Genomic DNA, 23,788 nt, shown 5'->3' on the forward strand with positions numbered 1-23,788 from the left:
ACCGGTTTCGGATCGATGCAGTCTAGGCTATAGTCCCTCCCACTGCACTTGTGACTCAGATGACATCTTGAGCAACAGGACACTTTAGAGCCGATGCAAAACCGTATTTAAATCCAATAGAATTTCGGTGCTTTCTAGTGACTATTAACCCTTCCCGTTCTAAGATGGTGTAGATTTCAAGATAGTGTGCATTTGCACCGAAATATTTAGTGATTGATATATCATAAATCACTAATAAAGATGGGGGTACAACTTAACTTATCCATTGTGAACCATTTAAATAATACCTGGAGTCTAGGCTGCAGTGAGCTAAAGTAAACTTAACTGTGGTTGGTCTATATATAAGAAATAGGAACAAGATACTGACAGCATATGTATTTGTGGACCACGCTCCCACACACACACACACACACACACACACACACACACACACACACACACACACACACACACACACTTAGATTGACACACAGACTTCGTCTTGATGTGAGCTAAGAACAAAATGTTTAATCAGTCTTTTGTGTAAGTATTTGGTTTGGCAGAGTCTGACATTCATTTTTATGAAGGTGCTTTGAATAGCCTCAATCTCTGCTTGCTTACATTCATGCAGCCTTTAGCACAAGTCCAGCGATGCAGAGAGAGAGCCAGTGCACACTGGCTGAGCATTTTGTGATGGGTGCAGCCTCAGCCCTTCCACACTGGTTCATGCTTAATTTGTGAAAGCTGTAGTTTCTGTTTTATTTGTACAGTCTGTAAAATACTGATTAGGAGAGGGCGGGGGGTAAATACAGAGGTTAATCCTTCAAGTGTGTTTGCTCTGGAAACAGTGCTTCACTTTGATTTGTCCATGTCATGTTGGCCACGTATTACTACATGTATTGTTTCTTCCATGACGCCTATACACACAAAAACATATAAAAGGGTTTACACAGTCATATGTTATCATTATATCTTCCTTAACTGGCCATTCTCTTGACTGATGTATGTGCAGGCTGCGCTTGGATTCCACTGAGGAGAAATGATCGGAGAGCAATACATTTAACACTAGACGCTGTTATTTCATTTTGCCACACTGTTTTCATCAGCAAATCAAAGGAAAATAGCTGGGATGAGATGTTTGCTGAAAAACATAAAAACCCTCATCCCTCATGTGCTATTACTTTAGTCCTTAATGGTTTGTTTCAGTGACACCTACAAAGGATACTAACAATAGAGTCATCACAAACAATAGCCATGAATACAAATTGCAACATAGTAATTACATTTCACTGCTCACTTTCCTCTCAGAGTAATCCTATTCACGCTTGCTTCCTGTTGCTGTTTCTGTAGCTGACCAGTCATATTCATAACAGCAAAGTGCCAAGCTTCAATTATGGATAGAGTAATGCAGATCAGATTTCTCCTTGTGTTATACTTTGTTGAGTTTTGCAGAGTTACACAGCTAATACAGACATGCAGTTTCAGCCTTCTCAGTTTCACTTCATCTCTCCAGCATTCAAGCACTCCCTCCCTCCCTCCCTCCCTCACAAAGTTTACTGTTAACTACCAACTTGAGATCTGGATAGCACTTGAGTTGTTTACAGTTGCTTTGCCCATAAAGCAAACCAGGCTAGCAACTTTAAATAAACAACACACAAAGAAGCTAAAAACAAATGCAGACATACTTGCAAACATTCCTCAAACCATCAGATGAGTTTGTGAACATAGCAACTGAGGCGCCAAGATCATAACACTTGGTAAATTTAAACAACTGCTTATTTAGATACATAAGCAGTTTATAATAGCTTTAGCAAAGCTTTGGTTTACAATCAAAGCTGTAGGTGTTTGCTTGTATGATCTTAATTAATGACTAGATGGATCTGGCAACTACAGTTCAGATGAAATATGTACTCAAAATAAGAAATAATGGATGGCAAAATACTGGAAAAATGAAGAATGCTGTATGATGGACAGATTAGTGAGAGGACTGTAGGTGGGTGATTGGTAGATGAATAGATAAGTAGAGTAGGGAATGATATTTTGGATAATAAATGAGTGAGTGGGTGAATGGATAGATAACTAGACAGAATGGATACTAGAAGGCTGATAATGATTATGAGTGGGAGAACAGCTGGATGAAATGATTAGATGTGTAATGACAGGAAGAATTATGGACAGCTGGATGGACAAACAGATTATTAACACTGATTGACAGGAGACCTTGGGATCAAACCACCAAGACCTCGGAGTCTGTTTGATTTGAATTTGCAATCCAGAATTTTTGAATTCCCAGTGGTAATTTTCAACTGGAACATGCCCTCAAGTCGGATTTGCAACTTGGAAAGTTGAAGCGGCCCCACTAACCTTGACTTAACAGTCTAAGGTTCTGGCAGTGCATGTAAATATTAGTAGAACTATAACAACTACTGTTGTGTATTTTTGACTAGTTAAATAAGCCATATGTAGTGCACTGAGCAGACTCCATCCATTACGGTGACACAGCAGTGTTTTTAAATGTAAGAAAACCCCTAAAAAATTGTGCTGCATTGCCACTGATGAGTGAATGGCTAGAATTTTCCAAGAAGAAAAGCAAATCCTGTTTCTACTTGCTTTTCCAACTAACCTTTGACTGTCATCTGACGCAAGTATTGGTGCATCACCAGCAAGTGGTGGACCCGAAGAAAGACGAGTGCTATGTAAGTCTTTGCAAGTGAACACTCACAAAACTCTGGAAACTGATAAATTAAGCCAATCTGGCTGCTTGAGGTTAGCGCCAAAAACTGAGTAATTCCACAGAGTTTTACGTTAAAATGCCCCAAATTGTTTTGAATCTATGGTTAGCTTAACCCCTCATAGCAAGAGTGAGGAGGGCTAACATTTTATATAATTTATCCACCTGGCTGCTGGAGCTAGAGATGTTGCATTGACTAATAGGTGTCCTGACACAGGTAGATGGAACTAGTACCTCCACTTCTGCATCTTTCTGCTGTTTTTATGCTGTTAGAGGTTATAGGGACCTGGAATGGTCCCTGACTGTACGCATAGTCCAAATTAAAAATGGAAGTAAAAAAAGATGGACTATGAAACAGATGTGCGAACCCCACGATTGCATTTTTCTTGACTTGGCTGCTTGGCAAGTTTAAAAATACAAGAAACACTCCTATTTAGAAATGGTGTGCCATTAAGTGAAGTATCAAAATATATTGCTTACATTGGTCTGTGAATTGTTAAAAAAAAAAAAGGCTGCTATGAAAACAAAGTCTAGCTAAATGTTGCTTGAACAGTATTTTTCCTTTTCTTTTCTAAAGAGAATAATAGCCTATGAGCCAGCTGTTTTTAAGTACAGTAGAGGCAGTGAGTGGACATGAATATAAATCTTCTTACCTGATGAGCATCTTTTTACTTTCAGTTGAATGTCAAAGCAGTTTTCCTGTAAAACATATGACGCATCTCACATCAGCTTGTGCTTTGTTTTCTGCTCAGAAAATGCCATTTCAGATTTAGGACAAAGGAATTTACTGATGTGAAAATTCATTTTCAGGAAGAGAGCGTGAAAAAAACAAACCTCATGTTTCCCTACAGAGTGGCTGAATAATGACATTACTTTGTCTTCACCAGAATTACGAAACATGTGAAGTTCAAAGGTGTTTGAACTTGGTTGTTTTCATCTTTCTTTGTCTTCCTAATTGGAAGCAGATGTTAGCGGTAAAAGATCTGAGTTTAAAGTGGAGGTCAAATCAGATCTCAAGAGATCTTGGAAAAGCTCCCAAAGCTGAATTAGATTATGAAAAAGGTCATATTTAGCATATGGATGAATGCTGCGCACTTGTGTCTGTTGACATGTTTCAAAGGGCCAAGTAAGAGTAGATTAAAAAAAATGCAATAGATGGGGAAAAAAGAAAAGATTTCTGTGCCTACACAGATTTTCCATATTTGTACGGCACTTCCTTCCTGCTGGTTCTTGTTTTATTTTAACTGAGTGATTCAGGTACTGAAGTCATGGAAATAATAATCACTAAATTATTAAATAAGCCACCACGTATTTTCACCTTCCCATGTCACGGTGGGCTTTGTTTCTTTCTCCTTTCAAATTCACCCTTCATTTGTGTTTTTACATTCGAAAGACCGGTGACGCAAAACACACTCTAATTATGAGCCAGATGCTGACGCAGACCGTAAAGATGTAGGCTCAAGATTGTGGAGAAGATGCTGCTGATCTAATACAGATACAAACCCATGTGCTAAATCCCAAAATACTTTGAAAGAATTTGAGCTCACAATTCATGCCAATTCTGTTAACATTTGTATTTTTCATCCTCACTTACTTTACACAAAGATGTATTGCATATTTCTGTTCTATAAACTGACCACTCTGTTTGAGCACATCATTCATCTTTAGTCCTCAGCAAAACTGCTTTTAGTGAACCATCAATTGTGAATTCCAACAGCCAACTTATATGAACGCTACTAATACTGCCAAGATGAGAGAGAAAAGCTAGAATTATGTCTGAAGCTTGTTTTCGGCATCTGGTCAAGGTAAACTAAATATTAGGGGGGTTATGTATACTGTTGACTCTGTGTGGTTTAGAGGAAATCCAACTTGTGCACCCAATTCTTTGTTTTTAAAAAATACATCATTAAATACGTATGCTGTAAAGTCATTCCAACCTGGAAAACGAATGGTTCAGCCCAAAATTAATGTGACATTCATGCCAGTGACGAATGTATGAAAACATCTGGCCACAAATGCAAAAGAGGAAACAAGAAGTAAAAACTTTCCATTTTTAAATTCAATCACTTTTTATTGAACTATTTTAAGAAAATCACAGTCAACAACATTTTCCTGCCATTTAGCTACATCCAGAATTATATTGTTAGCAGTTGTGTACACAGAAACGGAAAGGGCTTCCCTGACGATAGACATGCAGCTACAATTCAAAAATAATAAGACAGGCCTGCACTGGCTTACTTTGGTTAATGCAATTCAAATCACAATAGTATATGAAGACGTCTTCACTGCTGATGGCAGCTGTTTATTGGTTGTTTTTTATTTTTTCAAGAGGTCCCTACTGCTTTGTCTTAATCTATTTGCAGGACTTGGCTTTACTTTCTGTCCATCAAATTAAAAGCTTTTCAAATAACACAGAGTTTGAAGATTTTTCTTCTCCACCACAACTAATTCCACGTGTATGGATAAATGATTTCCTTTGGGCAGAGACTCCACAAAACTCTTTTTATTCTATGCTTTGCAAAACAAGTAGATCCAGCCTGAAAGACTTTATAGTGTCAGGTTTTGCATCCTGAGTGTGGAGACTTACAGGACTTGCATTAAAAATGATGTTATGGTTTCTTTTTTTAAGCATAGTGAGACCATTGTGGTTGTAAGTTCGGAGAAAGAAGGAAATTAAATACCAGAGATCATACTTAGAAAAATCTAGGCTATTTGGCTGAAGTCTTTAGCAGCCTTAGATGGAAACCGCTCCAGGAACCACAAAGCAAGAGAAAGCACTCAACCTGAAGTGAAATGTCACATAGCCCTTCTTTTGAAGATGGGAAAGGGATACTGAAACTTTACTTTCCATATCTAGTACTTTAACCGTGAGAAGTTTTCATTTCTTGTTTATTCTCTTTAGCTTAACAGTATCATAATCTGAAATGTATGCAAAGTCTTTATTAAAGGTTAAGACAAAGCTAACTATTATTTTGACAGCCTATTTCAAAATAAACATTCAGAAGTTTTAGGGGACAAACACAACATGCATTGGAACTTTGAGCAGAAGGTCCAAGATTGTTTAGTTTTTATAATAAATCATGCTGGCCTGGGAGTTTGAGAGTTCTCTGCAGTATCTCAGCTGTTCCTAATCTTGCACTCTTCTGGACAGAGAGCTCTGATGTTGTGCCTGGAATTTGCTGGAGCCACTCTTTAAGTTTTAGGGTTCCAGCTCCTAAGTGCTCCAATTAACACTTGGACCACTTTGGACTTTTTTTTCCGGTTCTAGTTGTTCTTTCACCCTCTGATAATTCTCGTGGACCTTCTTCCTGATGTTGTTGTCTGTTGGGATTGTGGTCTTCTGGTCCTTGTCAGTCACCACGATGTTGGTTGGTCCCACGGGACCTGAGCCCTGTTGTTCTCAATGAGCTTTGGCGGTGCCTCAGAACTTCTAATCCAATCTGTCCCAACTTGCATCTCAAATTCTGCTACTGTGTGGTAGATAGCCTCCAGGTCACCTTTTCACAACTTGGGAACTGTTGGCTAGTCAGGTGTATATTGTCTCAGCAAGAGGATTATGCAACAGCTAGATATTTTCACTTCTTTCTATTTTGAGACACTTTATATTTTAAGCCAAAGCACTGATAGTTGGTGGATAACATTAAGATACAAAAGTGAAGAATATATACAACGTGCAGGAGAAACTAAATGTGTTCCGCTTCATGCAAAGCGAGATAGTGTGCCAGGCTTTGCACAGTGTTGAATTATGTCAAAACAGTAGATATGAGGAGAAAGAAGGGGATTCTTGGGAGGTCTTGGAAAGGGAGGTGTTGTGTGAAAAAAATTAAATAAGTTAGAACAACTGTCCAAACACAACCCTAAAATAGATACATTATTTAGGCATCTGCTTTACACCGTGAAATTTATATAATGCCCACTACCCCACCTCCCTCAGACACAATGATAGTGGAAAGAAATATAATATGTTTCTAAAGCAAAGGGGTGGTTAGGTTACAGCGTACACAAGCATGGGTAGTGGGTGTGGTGCACCCAAGCAAACCCATGCACCTACAATTCACACATACAACACACGCGCATGTTTCTTCATGTGCACAAACAGACCATTTCACCCTCCAACTAAAGATTTCTGTGACTAAGAATATGCTACCCTTTAATGTTCTTCAACAGAAAACACGATTTCTCAAAAAATGATTTCATTCATCTGTTTCCAGTTAGGCTGTCTCATCTCCTTCCTGTCTTGCGCAGCGCATCTTGAGTCCAGTTGGAACGTGATGAAACACTGCCACCGTGTGGACGTGTAAAATGTTTCATGTTGTTTTATTCTGGTGACAGTGTTTGATTATTTGCAGTGTGTGTGCTCGACGGAAATATTCTTTACCTACAATGTAATATGTCAAAGGTATTAGGTATAGAATGACAGGGAAATCCAGAAGTTTTTGTCTAGCAGTGATGAAGTGTACTTTTAATTAAGTGCAAATTTGATGGGCGTACTTGAGCACTTCAATTTTTTTTAATACAACTTCTACTTTAGTTTCTCTTTAGTAGAAAGTATTGTGCATTTTTGAGCACCGCCTTACTTAAAAAACGTGATTAGAATGTAATAGAATGAATTTAACCCTTAGATGACAGCGAATGCGCACCTGCAGACCATTTACAGTGGGGCAAAAAAGTATTTAGTCAGCCACTGATTGTGCAAGTTCCCCCACTTAAAATGATGACAGAGGTCAGTAATTTGCACCAGAGGTACACTTCAACTGTGAGAGACAGAATGTGAAAAAAAATCCATGAATTCACATGGTAGGATTTGTAAAGAATTTATTCGTAAATTAGGGTGGAAAATAAGTATTTGGTCACCTCAAACAAGGAAAATCTCTGGCTCTCACAGACCTGTAACGTCTTCTGTAAGAAGCTTTTCTGTCCCCCACTCGTTACCTGTATGAATGGCACCTGTTTGAACTCATCATCTGTATAAAAGACACCTGTCCACAGCCGCAAACAGTCAGACTCCAAACTCCGCCATGGCCAAGACCAAAGAGCTTTCGAAGGACACCAGGAAAAGTATTGTAGACCTGCACCAGACTGGGAAGAGTGAATCTACAATAGGCAAGCAGCTTGGTGTGAAAAAATCAACTGTGGGAGCAATCATCAGAAAATGGAAGACATACAAGACCACTGATAATCTCCCTCGATCTGGGGCTCCACGCAAGATCTCATCCCGGGGGATCATGAGAACGGTGAGCAAAGATCCCAGAACCACACGGGGGGACCTGGTGAATGATCTGCAGAGAGCTGGGACCAAAGTAACAAAGGTCACCATCAGTAACACACTACAACAGCAGGGAATCAAATCCCGCAGTGCCAGACGTGTTCCGCTGCTGAAGCCAGTGCATGTCCAGGCCCGTCTGAAGTTTGCCAGAGAGCACATGGATGATACAGCAGAGGATTGGGAGAATGTCATGTGGTCAGATGAAACCAAAGTAGAACTTTTTGGTATAAACTCAACTCGTCGTGTTTGGAGGAAGAAGAATACTGAGTTGCATCCCAAGAACACCATACCTACTGTGAAGCATGGGGGTGGAAACATCATGCTATGGGGCTGTTTTTCTGCCAAGGGGACAGGACGACTGATCCGTGTTAAGGACAGAATGAATGGGGCCATGTATCGTGAGATTTTGAGCCAAAACCTCCTTCCATCAGTGAGAACTTTGAAGATGAAACGAGGCTGGGTCTTCCAACATGACAATGATCCAAAACACACCGCCCGGGCAACAAAGGAGTGGCTCCGTAAGAAGCATTTGAAAGGAGTGGCCTAGCCAGTCTCCAGACCTCAACCCCATAGAAAATCTGTGGCGGGAGTTGAAAGTCCGTGTTGCTCGGCGACAGCCCCAAAACATCACTGCTCTCGAGAAAATCTGCATGGAGGAATGGGCCAAAATACCAGCTACTGTGTGTGCAAACCTGGTGAAGACCTATAGTAAACGTTTGACCTCTGTTATTGCCAACAAAGGTTATGTTACAAAGTATTGAGTTGTATTTTTGTTATTGACCAAATACTTATTTTCCACCCTGATTTACGAATAAATTCTTTACAAATCCTACCATGTGGATTCATGGATTTTTTTTTTTTCCACATTCTGTCTCTCACAGTTGAAGTGTACCTCTGGTGCAAATTACTGACCTCTGTCATCATTTTAGGTGGGGGAACTTGCACAATCGGTGGCTGACTAAATACTTTTTTGCCCCACTGTATGTGCAGCCCTGTTTATAGTTTTCTGTGCATTTCAAACATTGTACTTTCTGATGGTTTTTTTTAATATCTTAAGTAACATGGCTGCTATGAGGCCAACTAGGAACTCGGAAGCATTGACTCAGAATCGGACATCTCAGATATAGAGGACCCAGACTAAATATTCCACTACTGATGGCTAAACAAGTCCAAAACCCCTTTGCTATAGCCTAATTACCAAGGATTCAGTTACTGTGCTTCAGAAAATTTACTCAAGTTTCCATACAAACTGTAGAATTACGTTATAAACATTTAATGTCAGTGAAAATTACTGCATTGGAAATGTAGTGAAACATTTAGTGTATGTATGTATATATATACATACATATATACATACACACACACACACACACACACACACACACACACACACACACACACACACACACACACACACACACACACACACATATATAGCCTTGTGTTATTTGATTATTGGATCGTATTCATTGAGGCATTGTGATTTGAGCAGCACATTAAATGGCTGGTGTGTGCTGGGGGCGCTGCTGTTTTTCAGTGTACTGTGTCTTTGATATTTATCAGATTTTGTAATCTGTTTTGCTGGTACAGTTGTAATCTGTAAGTGATTGCCTCTTTCTTTTCTCCACTTGATACAGCAGATCGAAAGTAAAACTTGTAATTCAATTATTTATAATGAATGTCTACAACCCTCACTGCAGAAGAGGCAGTGCATTGTTGATTCTCAGTGTAAACCAGCAAGCCTTTCCAGCCTGTTATACAACCGCAGAGGGATTACCACACCTGCCTGTCTGTAGTGCTACGGTTCTTATTGTACTGCTGAGTGTGCTCCTGTTTCCTAATTCATTTATATTATCTACTTACACTTACACGATTAGCATGTGGACACACATCCAATCACATTCACCTGGCCCAGATAAAACGCTGTTCTATTGGCTCTTGATCTTGCCTCTCAACAAGAAAGGCTTTTTGCATTTAGACTGTGTGAGGGGTCGTGACCCTTGCTGACCTGGATTAGCACAGGCTCCTGCAGCAATCTCATGAGCTGCCAAATATAGCCTCTGCCCAGGATAGTTTCTAGAGTGAAGACCTAGGCTGACCTGCCCTGACCCAGTCTGAGGCTATCTGGAAGAGTCTCCTTTCTAACACAGAAGCACTGGACGGGGGAGTGTATTGCAACATTATGGGAATTTGTGAACAGTTACAAAAAAGAAGAAACAAAAGGATGTCTGTTTCATTAATGACTAATTTTAGAATAAACATGTCAAGGAAATGCAGGTGAAGTAAAGCTCAGTCAATTTATTGATTTATGGAAAATATATCACATCTTTCCATACTGGACACACCTTCAGAAATTAACAGTCCAATAACCATTTACTTCCAAACATCTGACTCAAATGTAACCAATTAGTACGCCTCAAACAGAGCAGTATATTAAGTTTCACACATTGAGGAAATCACAAGATTCCCCAGCTTAAATTTAGCCAACTGTTCAAAAACCTAACACTGAAACCAACTGCACATCTAAAGCTGAAGTCGTTGCTACAAACCCATTTCATTCCCCATATGAAAGCCTCAATGAAACACATCACCCCCCCACCACAAGCAGTATGTGTCAGTATACACTGAATGTATTCGGTTTAGTAAAACAGCAAGCCGACTGGAGGTTGAATCACCGGACTATAAATTGAAGATCAGACAACAACAAGGACAATGAGTGAAACATGTTGTTATAGCAGCAGCAACAGTGACATTTGGTTTCTTTTTCTTCTTTTAAAACAAAACTTTTTTTGTCCTCCATTTTTTTAAACAACCACATGGTTTATACCAAAGTGCAAATATGATGAACTGCATGTATTTTTATATTATTATATTAAGTAGAGTTTTTCTATTCTAAAGAACTACAGGTCTTGCAAGAAGGTTGAAGGTTTTTTTTTTTTTTTTTTTTAAAGAGTATTATGGCACATTTCAAAACCGAAGAGAAAACATGTCACAGATCATTTACTACAACAATAGGCATTGCAAATTTAACGATACACTTATATAGATATAATTTGTGACCAAAGTTCGTCAGCAATACATTAATATTTGAGAACACATTTATAAAGCGTTACATCAATATTGCATCATCAGGATATCTGTTTGCAGAACAAATGTATCAACTGCAGTCCTCAAGTGTGTTTTCCCAATAATCATCCTGAAGCAATTCAACACACTCCCGTCTTCAATCAGTGCAACGTAAAACCCACGACTCAAAACAATACAAAATAACATCCAACTGAGGAAAACAAACAAAGAAAAAAAGAAAAACCATCCAGCAATTTTCAGTCCCTCGTTTTCGTTCGAACTCTTCAAGGTTATAAGAATGCTCATCTCCAGCAGAGCACCAATAAACACCCTACATTGCAACTATTTGCTCTTGCAATAATCAATAGTGACACAAATTTTTTACAGATATATAGCTATATATTTATGTATATACCTCCAGTGTGTACACAACCTGAACACTACCTCTGACAAGATCAGAGCTTCCTTGTTGTCACGAGAGACAGTCACAGAAAGGGTGCATGCAAGAAGAGTACTCAATTCAGTATTTGGAGAGTCACCACTGGTGCAAGAGAGTCGATTTTCTTTGTTCAAGACTATCAGGTAAGAATTGAAAAGCCAACTTCTCTACATGAACCGTGGCATAGGTTCCTATCCCTCTGCCTTTTACGATGTTGCGCTTTCCTCTAAATTAATCAGGAGCAGGGTGACTCAGCAGAATCTTGGTCTGAAGTACCAGGGGCTTTGGCCCTCTTAAAGCTTGGTCCATTAACTTCTCTAGGGATTATTCTGTTCTGGTGGTGATGAAACAGATACCTTAGAAGTAGCTGGATGCACTAAAGCACAATTTGCAAACGGTTTAGATAAATGATTTTTTTTCTGGAGGGGAGGGTAAATTTATCATTTGAGAATTGTTCTTTTTTTTGGTATATTTGACATATTTGACAGTGATCTTAGAGGATAAGCAACGTTAAAAGAAATTTCAAATTTCTCTTCACTTGGCTGTCATCATCTGGACAAACTCTGTGGAAAACAAAAGAACAGAAAGCAACATTTAAAGTTACGTTAAATAATGAACAAATAACTAACTGTAACAGCACCGTTACCAGATGGAAAAAAAATAAGTGCATACACACAAACTTGTAGATTTTCACATTTGCAGACTCACAAAAAGTATGGTGGTTAATAATTAAAATCTCACCCTCGTAGTTGACCTGACCATCTCCATCAATGTCGGCCTCGCGTATCATCTCGTCCACCTCCTCATCAGTGAGCTTCTCACCCAGGTTGGTCATGACGTGCCGAAGCTCTGCTGCACTGATGTACCCGTTACCATCCTACAGGTGGCAAAACAAAAGCAGAAAGTTAGCTTGGTGTCTTCTATGTTTACAGGCAGGTGTGTGTCTACAGATACCATAGCGCCAGAGACAAGGCTATTCCCTTCACCTGTGATGTCGAGATCCTGATTTAGGAAGTCTATTGAGCTAAATGTTCAATATTTGTGTGTTTGTGACGCTTAATATAATAGTCCGGCTAGCAGAAAGACAGAAACGCTCCAGAATATCGCTTATGCAGACATTTTTCACTCTTTTGTCTAGCCATCATCATGGATCAAAGTCATTTCTAACAAATACAGAGGCTCTCCTTTTGCTGAATAGTCTAATTAAATATTTCCACTTTACTCCTACTTTACCTTGTCAAAGACTCTGAAGGCTTCTCTGATCTCCTCCTCACTGTCTGTATCTTTCATCTTCCTGGCCATCATTGTCAGAAACTCAGGAAAGTCAATTGTACCATTACCTTAATAAAATAAATAAATAAAACAAAAACAAATAACAAACCAGAAAAAAAGTGTTATCACCGTGTAATTTACCAGAAAAACTCAAAATCAGATCAGGAAAATTAGCTTATGACAATGCAAGGTAGTTCAAAGTATAAAAGGAAATGCACATCATTTTTATTAATCACAACAGACAAGGCAACAAAAACAACAAAGACTAGATTCAATCTACACACATCTATACAGAGAGAACAGAAACAAGTTATGCCATCTCAGATATCAGGATCTGCATTTATGCCAGTCACTAAATTCTTGAATGACAAAAGAATTCTCTTCATGAAGAGCTTTCTCAAAAGTAATGCAACTTCAAGCTCTTGTGCATGTTAGTTTGATCTCACCATCAGCATCTACTTCATTGATCATGTCCTGCAGCTCAGCCTCTGTAGGATTCTGTCCCAAAGAGCGCATGACAGTCCCGAGCTCTTTGGTAGTAATTGTACCATCGCCATCCTTATCAAACAGTGAGAATGCCTCCTTGAACTCTGTACATTTGCAGAAAGAGAACTGTGAGTTGTAATGAAGACTGAATCCAATGAACATTCACTGACTATACACAATAGTCAGTGCATTTGCAACAACTGGGACACTGAACAGACAACCCCTGATAAGAAGAGCACAGGCTGAATACAAAGCACTGCAGCTTTAATGTAGACATGCAAGCATTTCTAGGACACCTGACTCAAAACCCTGCTGCTTCTCATTACCCAGGGTCTGATTTTATACCTAGGGAAAACAAATTGAATGCAATTATCTAGTTAATAGTATGGGACCATAATTAGCATACAATCCCATAGACCTGCACATCTTGTATAATCTCTGAGAGCCTAGTTTCTAAGGTTTGTTGGAGAAATTAGGTGTTGCTAAACCTAAAACAAGTCAAAAAGGCTTGGTTAAGGTATGCACTCACCAGCAATCTGCTCCTCAGTCAGCTGATCAGCCTGTTGAAAAGGGAAAAAGACACTGATAAAACACTGATGCTTCAGCATGGAAATAACCTCTTTTTCAACCCTGCCACCATTTACAATTATTAAATCGTGCATTGTATTCAAGAAATACAGTTTTTAATGGCAAGTTCAACTTATATCAGGACTAGGCAAATAAGATAAGACAGCATTTAAATCCCAGAGACAGGAAATTCACACTGTTACAACAGCACAGTAGAGAGGGCAGTTATATAGACACAGCTGCATCATGCCTAAGAACAACAATACTATGCAAAAAACTGAAGAAAATATACATTATACAAGGTAGAGGAAATATACTTTAGACATAAATATATGTACATATACAGTCCTGGTCAAAAGTTTAAGACCACTTGAAAAATGGCAAAAAAAAAAAAAAAAAATATAATAATAATAATAATAATAATAATAATAATAATAATAATAATAATAATAATAAAAACAAATTAAAAATCATATTTGGCATCTTAACAAGGTTCCAAGTAGAGCTTCAACATGTGGATTCATTGTCATTTTCTGTCAGACAGAAAATGTCACACTGTCATGACGTTCTGATGGCAATGCAAATAAACATTCCCTTTCTGAACCCTGGGGTCCGTTCTTCGTACCTCGCTAAGTAAGTTAGCTGGATTTGATTGTTGACGATTTCGCGTGATCTTGGATCGTTCGGTTCCCCGAAGCTCATCCGGGACTTGCTGTCATAGCAACAGATCCGTAAGCGTAAACCTGCTCGGGAGCAGGCTTACTTTATGTAAACAAGATTAGATCCCGGCCACTCAGGTATGTCCGCTTCATTTATACGAAAGCAACAGCGATATTTTAACCACTGTTTTACCATAAATAAATATTATCAATGTAACTAAAGATAATGCAGTATTTGATTCTTTTATTGATTCCATACAGATACAGAAGTGGACTGAAACTGACTTTACTCCTACAGAGCACCCATGCTATCTTGCATAGATAGAGCGCTTTAGGTTGAAGTTGTAAAATGTTGCCTTTGTTGTTTCTTTCTTTGGGTTTTTTTTAGGTCATTTCCTAAAAAAAGGGAAATGTACTATTAATCATTCTATTTCATGTATTTGATTATTTCAGATGTAATTCATATTTTAGAGTAGTAATAGTAAATTACTTCGTGTAATCAAGATGAGAGACCACGGCTATAAAAGCGAAGGTGGATTTGGGAAGTCTGTCGCAGCCATGTCCTGTCCGTATACGCGAGCCACCCATTGCGGAAGGTGCAAGATTGATAAGGAGAGTTTTCAGAATTCCGCGTATATTGCGGGATAGACAGGATCCTTTAGCTCAGCGCGACAGTGTGCTCATTTTCCCGTGAGGGTATTATTTACTTAACCAACTTGTTGACGAGGAGGTGCAGGACCACCACCTGTCTTTTTTTGCTCTGCCCTTTTCTTGGTTGCTGTTATAAACAAACAAACTGATTATTTCAGGGTCTCTTTTCAAGAGACTAAAAGCAATATAAGTGATAAATATTACCATTCTGTAGAATATTCTTATATTTCACTTTTACTTGTTCCCATGTTCTAGTGGGTCCTGTTGTGGCTCTAATGTGAAAGAGGATATAATGTAATATAATATAATAAATTTACCCTACCGCCTACTGGTGTTGGCCAGAGGGGCCGATGGCGCGATATGGCAGCCTGGCTTCTGTCAGTCTGCCCCAGGGCAGCTGTGGCTACAACCGTAGCTGCCTCCACCAGTGTGTGAATGTGAGAGTGACTGAATAGTGGCATTGTAAAGCGCTTTGGGTGCCTTGAAAAGCGCTATATAAATCCAATCGATTATTATTTATTATTATTATTATTATTATTAAATTACTTACTAGTTTAATTTGTCAGCAACTTTCTGCCAGCCCTCTCTCCTTGCTTTTGCAGCGTTCCCTTGCGTTTTAATTAAACTCTGAAACTCCTGAAATCCCTCAATCAAGAGTTCTTGCTCTGCTGCCGAAAAATACCGAGCGCGCTCCTTTGACATTTTCGCCAACCAATCAAAGGGTTGCCGATCAATGTTTCTACTATCGATGCGTAGCCCCTGTTAAGCCACCCAGTGATCTCACATTACTTCATCCAGCTATACTAATCGTCAACAACAGGTGTGTTTGGAGAACCGGGATAGCGAGCTCAAAGTTAGCGCGATGATTTGATCTTGGATGTGTCATTTGATCTTGGATGTAGTAAGTGAGGTACGAAGAACGGACCCCTGGTCAGGTTGTTGAACTGCATGAACAGCGTCTCTCGCACCACGTCATTGCTGCTGAGCTGGGACGCAGTAAGACAGTCATTTGGAATTTCTTAAATGATCCTGATGGTTATGGAACAAAAAAGTCAAGTGAAAGGACCCAAAAGAATTTCACCAGCACTGAGCCGGAGGATCCAACTGGCTGTCTGTCAAGACACTGGACGATCCTTGACCCAAATTAAGGCCAATGCTGGTGCTGACTGCAGCCCCATAACCATCAGACAGCATCTGAGACTGAAGGGCCACAAACACAAAAAACGTCTTCAAAGGCCTCATCTCCTTGATAGAGATGGGTACCGATATCCGGTGCCATTATGGCTACAGATTAAAAATGCCCAAGGCGAAACGGTCAAAAGTCTGGCTGTACTTCACAGCAAAAGATGCAAACTCAGCAGCCTGCAACAAGTGCTATTATGCTGATACTGTAATACTGTGCAAAGGAGGTAACTCCTCAAATCTGATGAAACACATGGTGGCGCATAGCGTTTTTTTAAAAGCCGAGAAATGCACCCTATTTGATAGCTTGCTGCGAGACCTCACACCGAGCACATCTACTGCGGGTGTGGTGCCTGTTATCGACCCGGAGTCAGCAACTTGAACCCGAAGAGGAGAGTCCTGGCTCCTAGCCCTGCCGTGTAGCAGAAATGATGACAGATGATGATGGCAGCAGCAGCCGTTCCTCTCTGGGCGAGTAGCTTAATGTTGTTTGTGTGTAATTTACGTTGAGTAGGCTAACCACGTTATCAAATTAATGCATGTAAGGTGAACTAGCAAACACCGTCGTAGTTACATGCGGCTGTCTTCTTGTTTGATGGCAGATACTCCCTTCACCCTGGCCAAAAAGGCTAAAATGACCAAAGAAAAAGTGGGAAACAGCTAAACATGAGAGGTTTTTGGACAAAGTTGGTGTTTTTTTCCATTGTTTAAGCACTGCTTCCAGCCAAGAGTGATACCATATATGCCCTATAGCTGCAGAAAAGGCTAACAATGTTATCTTTTTACAAAAAACAGCTAAACATGAGAGGTTTTTGGACAAAGTCTGTGTTCTTGATTCTTTAAGCACCGGTTCGAGCACCGACACCGTTTCAAAAGTACCGGTTTGGTATTGGTATCGGATAAAACCTAAACAATACCCATCCCGACTCCTTGAATGCCACAAAACTGACCGTTTGGACTTTGCAAGAAAGCACCAAACATGGGACATTGAAGGTGGAAGAAAGTTTTATTCTCTGATGAGAAAAAAGTTAACCTTGAAGGTCCTGATGATTTCCAACATTACTGGCATGACAAGCAGATCCACCTGAGATGTTTTCTACACGCCACAGTGGAGGGCGGCGCCATAATGGTCTGGGGTGCTTTTTCCTTCAGTGGAAATATGGAGCACATTAGGGCTGTTCGATATAACGATATATATCGGATGACGATATAAAAACGTCTATCGTTTCATTTTACGCTATCGTTTGTTTCGTGGTGTCGCAAAATAAACTGTTAACGGCAATATTTTTTTCATCGTTTTGATGGTCACTGTAGTGGCTATATTAATTTCTTAAAGTTCTCTCTTTCTCTTATATTTAATATAACCACACTACAGACAGACAAGCACCTGTTTTTATGGGTTGTCGTTAGCAACAACGACCAGGTAAAACCATCGCATGTCCGCTTGTTTATTTTCCACATAAACCTTTCACAAGAAAGCTCAAGATCCTGTTGAGAATTTTCAAAATAAACGGAATCACGTGAAAAAGTATGCAGAGTATTGACGGATGAGAAGCAAAAAAAGAGTCGTCAGGTGCTAAAAAATAAACCTTAGACTCAAACGTTAGAACAGGCTTTCCCCGCAGCACGGTGTGTAATAAATACAAAGAAAACGGCGGCCGTTACAACCTATGCCTAAAAATGTGTAGTTTCATGCATCGGTTAAAACACTCGACTCCAGGTACAAGACGCCCAGCTGGAAACACTTCACCTACCTGAGATTCACAGAATTTACAGGAAATATTACATTTTTTGTGATTTATATTGTTATCGCACGATAGAAGTTTTATATCGGGATATGAGATTTTGGTCCTATCGCACAGCCCTAGAGCACAGGAGGTGCAGGGGCATCAAATGGCTGCCGCCTATGTACAGATGTTACAGAGAGCTTCCCTCATGACTGAGGGCCCTCATCTGTGTGGTAACGACTGGGTTTTTCAACAGGACAACGCTATAGCACACAATGCCTGCAGGACAAGGGACTTCTTCCAGGACAATAACATCACTCTGTTGGACCCTCCTGCGTGTTCCCCGGATCTAAATTCAATTGAGAACCTTTGGGGATGGATGGTAAAGGAAATGTACAAAAATGGACAACAGTTCCAGACAGTAGATGCCCGTCATAAGGCTGTCTTCACCACTTGAAGAAATGTTCCCACTCAACTCATGGAAACGCTTGCATTAAGCATGCCACAAAGAATTTTTGAAGAGACCAACAATAATGGTGGACCTACTCATTACCGAGTTCATGTCTGGAACTTCGATTTCTGTTTTGGGGTAGTTTCCGGTTCTTTTGGAAGGGTGGTGTGACATTTTCTACCTGACAGAAAATGACAATGAATCCACATTTTTGCACAGATTTGGCCTTTTTAAGGCTAAACTTTTGATAAGCTGTAAAACAGCCTGTTTCAGTTTAAGCGTGGTTTTCAATAAATTGCATGCTCAAAAATTTTTTTGTCTCACTCCTATTTCTTCTTGTTGCACACTGAAACTCTACTTGGAACCTTGTTAAGATCCAACCATGCAAAATATGATTTTTTTTTTTGCCATTTTTCAACTGGTCTTAAACTTGATGGGGAAAATGATGAAATTTCATAAACAAGAAACGAAAAGAAAGACAAATGAAACAGCCGTTTCTCATATTTTTGGAAAAGAAATGACTAAGCAGTAACAAATTAAATCACTTCTGGATTGATATAAAAACCCTAAAAACAATCATTTTTCAAAGAAAAACAAAGAATTTCCAGCAGGCAAAATGGAGAACACGTGCATCAGGCTCCACTGTGTACACAGGCTCTGCCAATCCAAATGCAATTTAGACAAACTAATTCAAAACAGACTGCAGTATTTTCTGGCAGCTGGACCCGGCCATTACCTATGACCTAGATAAAACTATGTTAATACAGCATAAAAAGCTTTACAATAAACTTAAACTGTAGATGTGTTCACATTTTCACATACAAATGTATGTAAATTAAAGAAATATTGTTTGAACTCATGTAATAATAATTGTTAATAACTAAATGAAAATATTCTGGGAATACTAGAAACAAGAGAGCTCCACCATCTTGAGATATTGTTAGCCGAGCAAACTTGCATTAAATCGGCTCAACCTAAAATCCAACACTGGAGTTTCTGCAGTCTCAGTCTGACTTGGCCAGTATTCAATCACTCTCAGAAAAATTACTTAAGGTTTGTAAATGACTTATTTAATTTGTAAATGAAGACAGATTGCCAAAAAATTGCTATCAGTCTGAATGAGCCTTTGTCAACGAGCACAACTCGAGGGGACTCGACTGGCTGCCTACCGGCTGTATTCTAGTTAGATTACAACAGAACAAGAAGGTTACTGAGAGTACATTTAATAGTTAAATAGGAATGTCTAACTATAACAGTGCTTGTATGCCTGACCCCCCACCCCCACCAATAGAAAACTGAAGTGAGATAACTTTTTTATTGGATAAAAAAATAAAATAAAAAATACAAACAAATTAACTTTGAGGAAAAAAAATACTCATTTGAAAAAAGAAGAAAAATGGCAGTATGTGTTAATGCAAAGTTGCAAATGGTTAAAAATCACAATAATATTGTATCATGACCGAATTATTGTGATTTCTTATTGTGGGGTGTCTGCTGATTCATACAGTGTTCAATATTTTTTTACCACATTCACACACACACACACACACACACACACACACACACAAAATAAATTCATTAATCAAACAAGGAATTTAAACTCATGTAACACAAATTCATTCTTCAAGTTCATCTGAGACATAATTGTGCGCTCCATGTGAAGCCTTATCAGGCCTGTCCAAGTCAGTCAACATGCTCACTTCAGGCTGAGAAAGTGCGATGAGGGACTGGTATAAATACTCCACAGCCCGAAATACACACGCCTGCTATAATTAGTGAGACACGAACAGGGTCGCCAATGTAGCACACTGAATATCACCGCAACTAACCACCTCCTCGACTCTTTAAAAAAAAATTTTTAATTAAAAAAAATAAAATAAAAAAATACATTATGTTAACAAAACAAAAAACAGATTAAACCCTTTGAATGTGCCTTCTGCTTTGCATATTCCTTCAGGATGTTTGTTAGAAAACTGAAATACCTGCTGCATAAAACAGACCATTAGAGTCTGCAACAATTTAGCACTGACACTAATTCGTTGATGGGGATAAGCTGATAATGCTATATGTAATACTGCCTAAGGACTCACTGTGCATTTGCTGTTGAGCTAATGCCTCGAATAAACATGTTTTCACTGTATCCACATGCTCTTGCACCACAGATAATGGACAAATGAACTTGCTTTTTCAAAACCAAACAGATTAAAGCCAACATTTCTGTAGCAAAATTTCTGCGGTGGTGGTGGTAATGCCATGCATTCAAGTCAATTTCAATGAGTCACCCATTTAAGGGGAAGGGGGGTAGGCAGAAGGGAGCATGGCAGACTGCAGAGTATCCAGTCTGCTCACTGCCAACCAATTCAGTGTTGCTGAAGCAAGCAGTGTCTGGATCAGAGCACAGCTGGAGGATTTATACAGCTGCTGTAAAAAGTACTGCTTGCTTTCAACTCATCAGTACCCCACAGAGCATGTCATATATTCTTATGTTGACAATATTTTTCCGAAGTGCAGCCAGTTAATCATATTTGCAAATGGTGTTTGAGCAGCATGTGAATAAATTGGATTTTGTAGCTGTCCAAGTTTCCTTACTTGGCAAAGACCGCAAGGGACTCCATTCGCCTGCTCTCTTACAGAATGCAGATGAACAACAGACGACACATAAGATATGATACAGATATTCACATGCAAGTATATATTAGAAGTATTTAAAATAGTTAGATCCCATCTTGGAGGGTACACTGCGGGTCCTGACAGCCGACTGCACCAGGGATGCTTGGTTCAATGCGGGGGGAAGGGAGGCGAGAAAGGAGGGGTGGAAAAGAGGATCATTCAGCAGAAGCAGAATGCGGTTCAACGTTATGGCGCAATACGTAACGCAGGACATGGTGTCATGGTGGTATTGAATCTATTCCCAAATTGTTGCAGCGCCTTGCTGAAAGCTTTGCAATATGACAAACAAGTGTTGCTACCTGTGAGCGTATTCTTATGTAACCCCAATCGGTGGTTGAATACGACCCCTTTTCTCGCTTGTTGCGCATGTCCGAGTCCGTTCAAAACACCCTGCTGATGTGGCTAACACAGATACTGTCCGTGCTGCAGCACCTTATGTGGCATGTCGAAAATGACAGTTACTCAGAGTCCCAATGTCTTTCTCGCAAGATTAACGAGATGGGTAAAGATCACATTCACACTGGACGGTCTATTTTTACACAGCACCTTCACCGGCACCACGCCCACTCTCGAGTCCAAGCGAACCAATAAATAAATAAATAAGTGAGCAAAAAAACAAAACAAAAAAAACCCCCAACAACAACCCAAAAACCAAATGCCACAAATATCTGTCCAAGCTCGGGGACTGCAACCACATCATCAACAACTCTGCTAATCAACCGAATGAATGGTGATACATTTGAGCATTAAACAGGCCGTTTGTGTCCTCTCGCAATACAGCGTGTGTGCTGCGCATTTGGCAGACACTAATAAATAAAACGTTTCTCTTCTATCTCGTCAGCTGTTAAGCACACATAAAACCACCGATCGAAAATTGCGATATATAGACGATAAAATGATGAAAAAAAGAGCGTTGTATGCACGTCAGGTGTGGGATTTTTCTGCAGTTTGCCAATATTATAAATGCCATTGTGAAGGGAAGCCGGAATATGCTTTATTGCTTCAGACCGTATGCATTTACGATTATATTACGCATTAAAGTGTCGCATGAGGACATTACGATTTAAACGATTCATAGCTAAGGCTAGCTAGCTTACGTTAGCTAGCTTACACTTACCATCGTCCCGTTGACTTTTCAAGCTCCGTGAAGATGGAAAAAAAGCTCAGTTAAATGACTTGTATTTTATTTACTTAGGGATCACTTACTCAAATAGAACAATAAAATAAAACAGGACTTTAAGTATAAGAAATGCTTCGGGAAATCTGTGTAGACAGTATCCTTCTGTTGCAGCAGAGTTGCCCGGAAACCTAAACCAGCGACGTGCTGTACCACAGTTTGACAGCCGTGTATCCCTCCGCCGCTGTCTTGTACGTTTTAGTCCCACTGAATCCACTGTCAAAATGGAAATACACGAGCATTAAAAAGCTCGTTCTGTTGCGGTAATCATTCACTGTTTATCGCCTAATAATTATTTGACACTTAACAAAGAGCAAACCACAATTTTTGCTGCTTTACAAAATCAAACCGCGCAAAGATACTAGCCCCATTACCACGTCTCATAAACAGTCTATGGGAGAAAAGAGTGTTCCAGTGATCATACTGAACACAATACTAATGGGCCATTTTAAAATTACAGGGCAATTTCTGTACCGCTCATTAATTTAAAAACCATTCGTGCAAAAAATACTAAAATAGACATTTGTGGTTGAAATTAGACTTGTCCTGGGACAAAATACTCCAAAACATGATCTCAAATCCAAAATAGGTCTTCAGAACACCTTCCAAAATGTCTTTTTCTCTTGTCCAAGATTCTTGATCAAATCAAATCGCATATACAAATTGGACAAAAGTATTAGTGTGTCTGAAGACCCCAGAAAAACTTCCAACACACAAATGAATGACTTAGTAACATTGTTGTAGAGACCCACCTTTTAGCACATCCCAGCACACCCACTCACTCACTTCACCAGATGCACCTTGTTTAGTTCTCTCACCTTTGATTGGGTGTGGTGCTTGTCCTCGATTGCACTCACCTGTCACACATTATATGTCACACATTATATAAGGACTGCATTCACTTTTGGGCTCACTCTTTCTTCACTTCCACACGGGGCGGCAGCTGAGCTGTGGCAGTCCATGTGTGTCTTTGTTTCCTTCCTTCTTTGCCTTATTTATTTGAGAATAAAAGGAGAACCCTGAGAATAATTCTGAATTAGATGGCTGCTTTTTCTTATTCTAACCGGATGAGCCCATGATGCTGATTGCTTCAGCCCTGAACCTTCCTTCCTTCAAAACAAACATCGAGAACAGTCTAAAAGAAATCAATCGCTTAAACCACAATGCACAATTTAAAGATTATGAATATCTTTCTATAAATGTACTGACAGTGATTCAGTAACAAATGTTCCATAATTCAGACTATCTGCCGACGACAATAACAAAGACAAAGACAGTGATGTTCCCATTTTAAAACCTGTTTTTTTTTTCCCAATTACCAATTACAGTTTTTCTCATGCCTGACAATATGTATCCATCTAAATATGTGTTGCACAGAAATGGAATCTGAGGTTGCAGACCAAGAAAAATTCCACTTCTGCAGAAGAGACATCTTCAAGCTAGACTGAAGTATGTTAAGGATAAC

The 23,788-nt window shown here is 39.4% G+C and overlaps 1 protein-coding gene across 1 annotated transcript; it reads right to left on the bottom strand.

The window, feature by feature from the left end:
* Window positions 1-10,254: 10,254 nt before the first annotated feature.
* Window positions 10,255-22,479, bottom strand: calm3a (calmodulin 3a (phosphorylase kinase, delta)). Its single transcript, XM_004543662.5, has 6 exons — window positions 22,264-22,479; window positions 13,769-13,799; window positions 13,200-13,343; window positions 12,715-12,821; window positions 12,223-12,358; window positions 10,255-12,044 (listed from the first exon to the last, which is right to left on the bottom strand). Exons 1-6 carry the CDS (start codon window positions 22,264-22,266, stop codon window positions 12,016-12,018), a joined length of 450 nt encoding a protein of 149 aa, XP_004543719.1. The 5' UTR covers window positions 22,267-22,479; the 3' UTR covers window positions 10,255-12,015.
* Window positions 22,480-23,788: the final 1,309 nt, after the last annotated feature.

This window comes from Maylandia zebra, linkage group LG14, assembly GCF_041146795.1.
Source record: "Maylandia zebra isolate NMK-2024a linkage group LG14, Mzebra_GT3a, whole genome shotgun sequence".
Classification (NCBI taxonomy): Eukaryota; Metazoa; Chordata; class Actinopteri; order Cichliformes; family Cichlidae; genus Maylandia; species Maylandia zebra.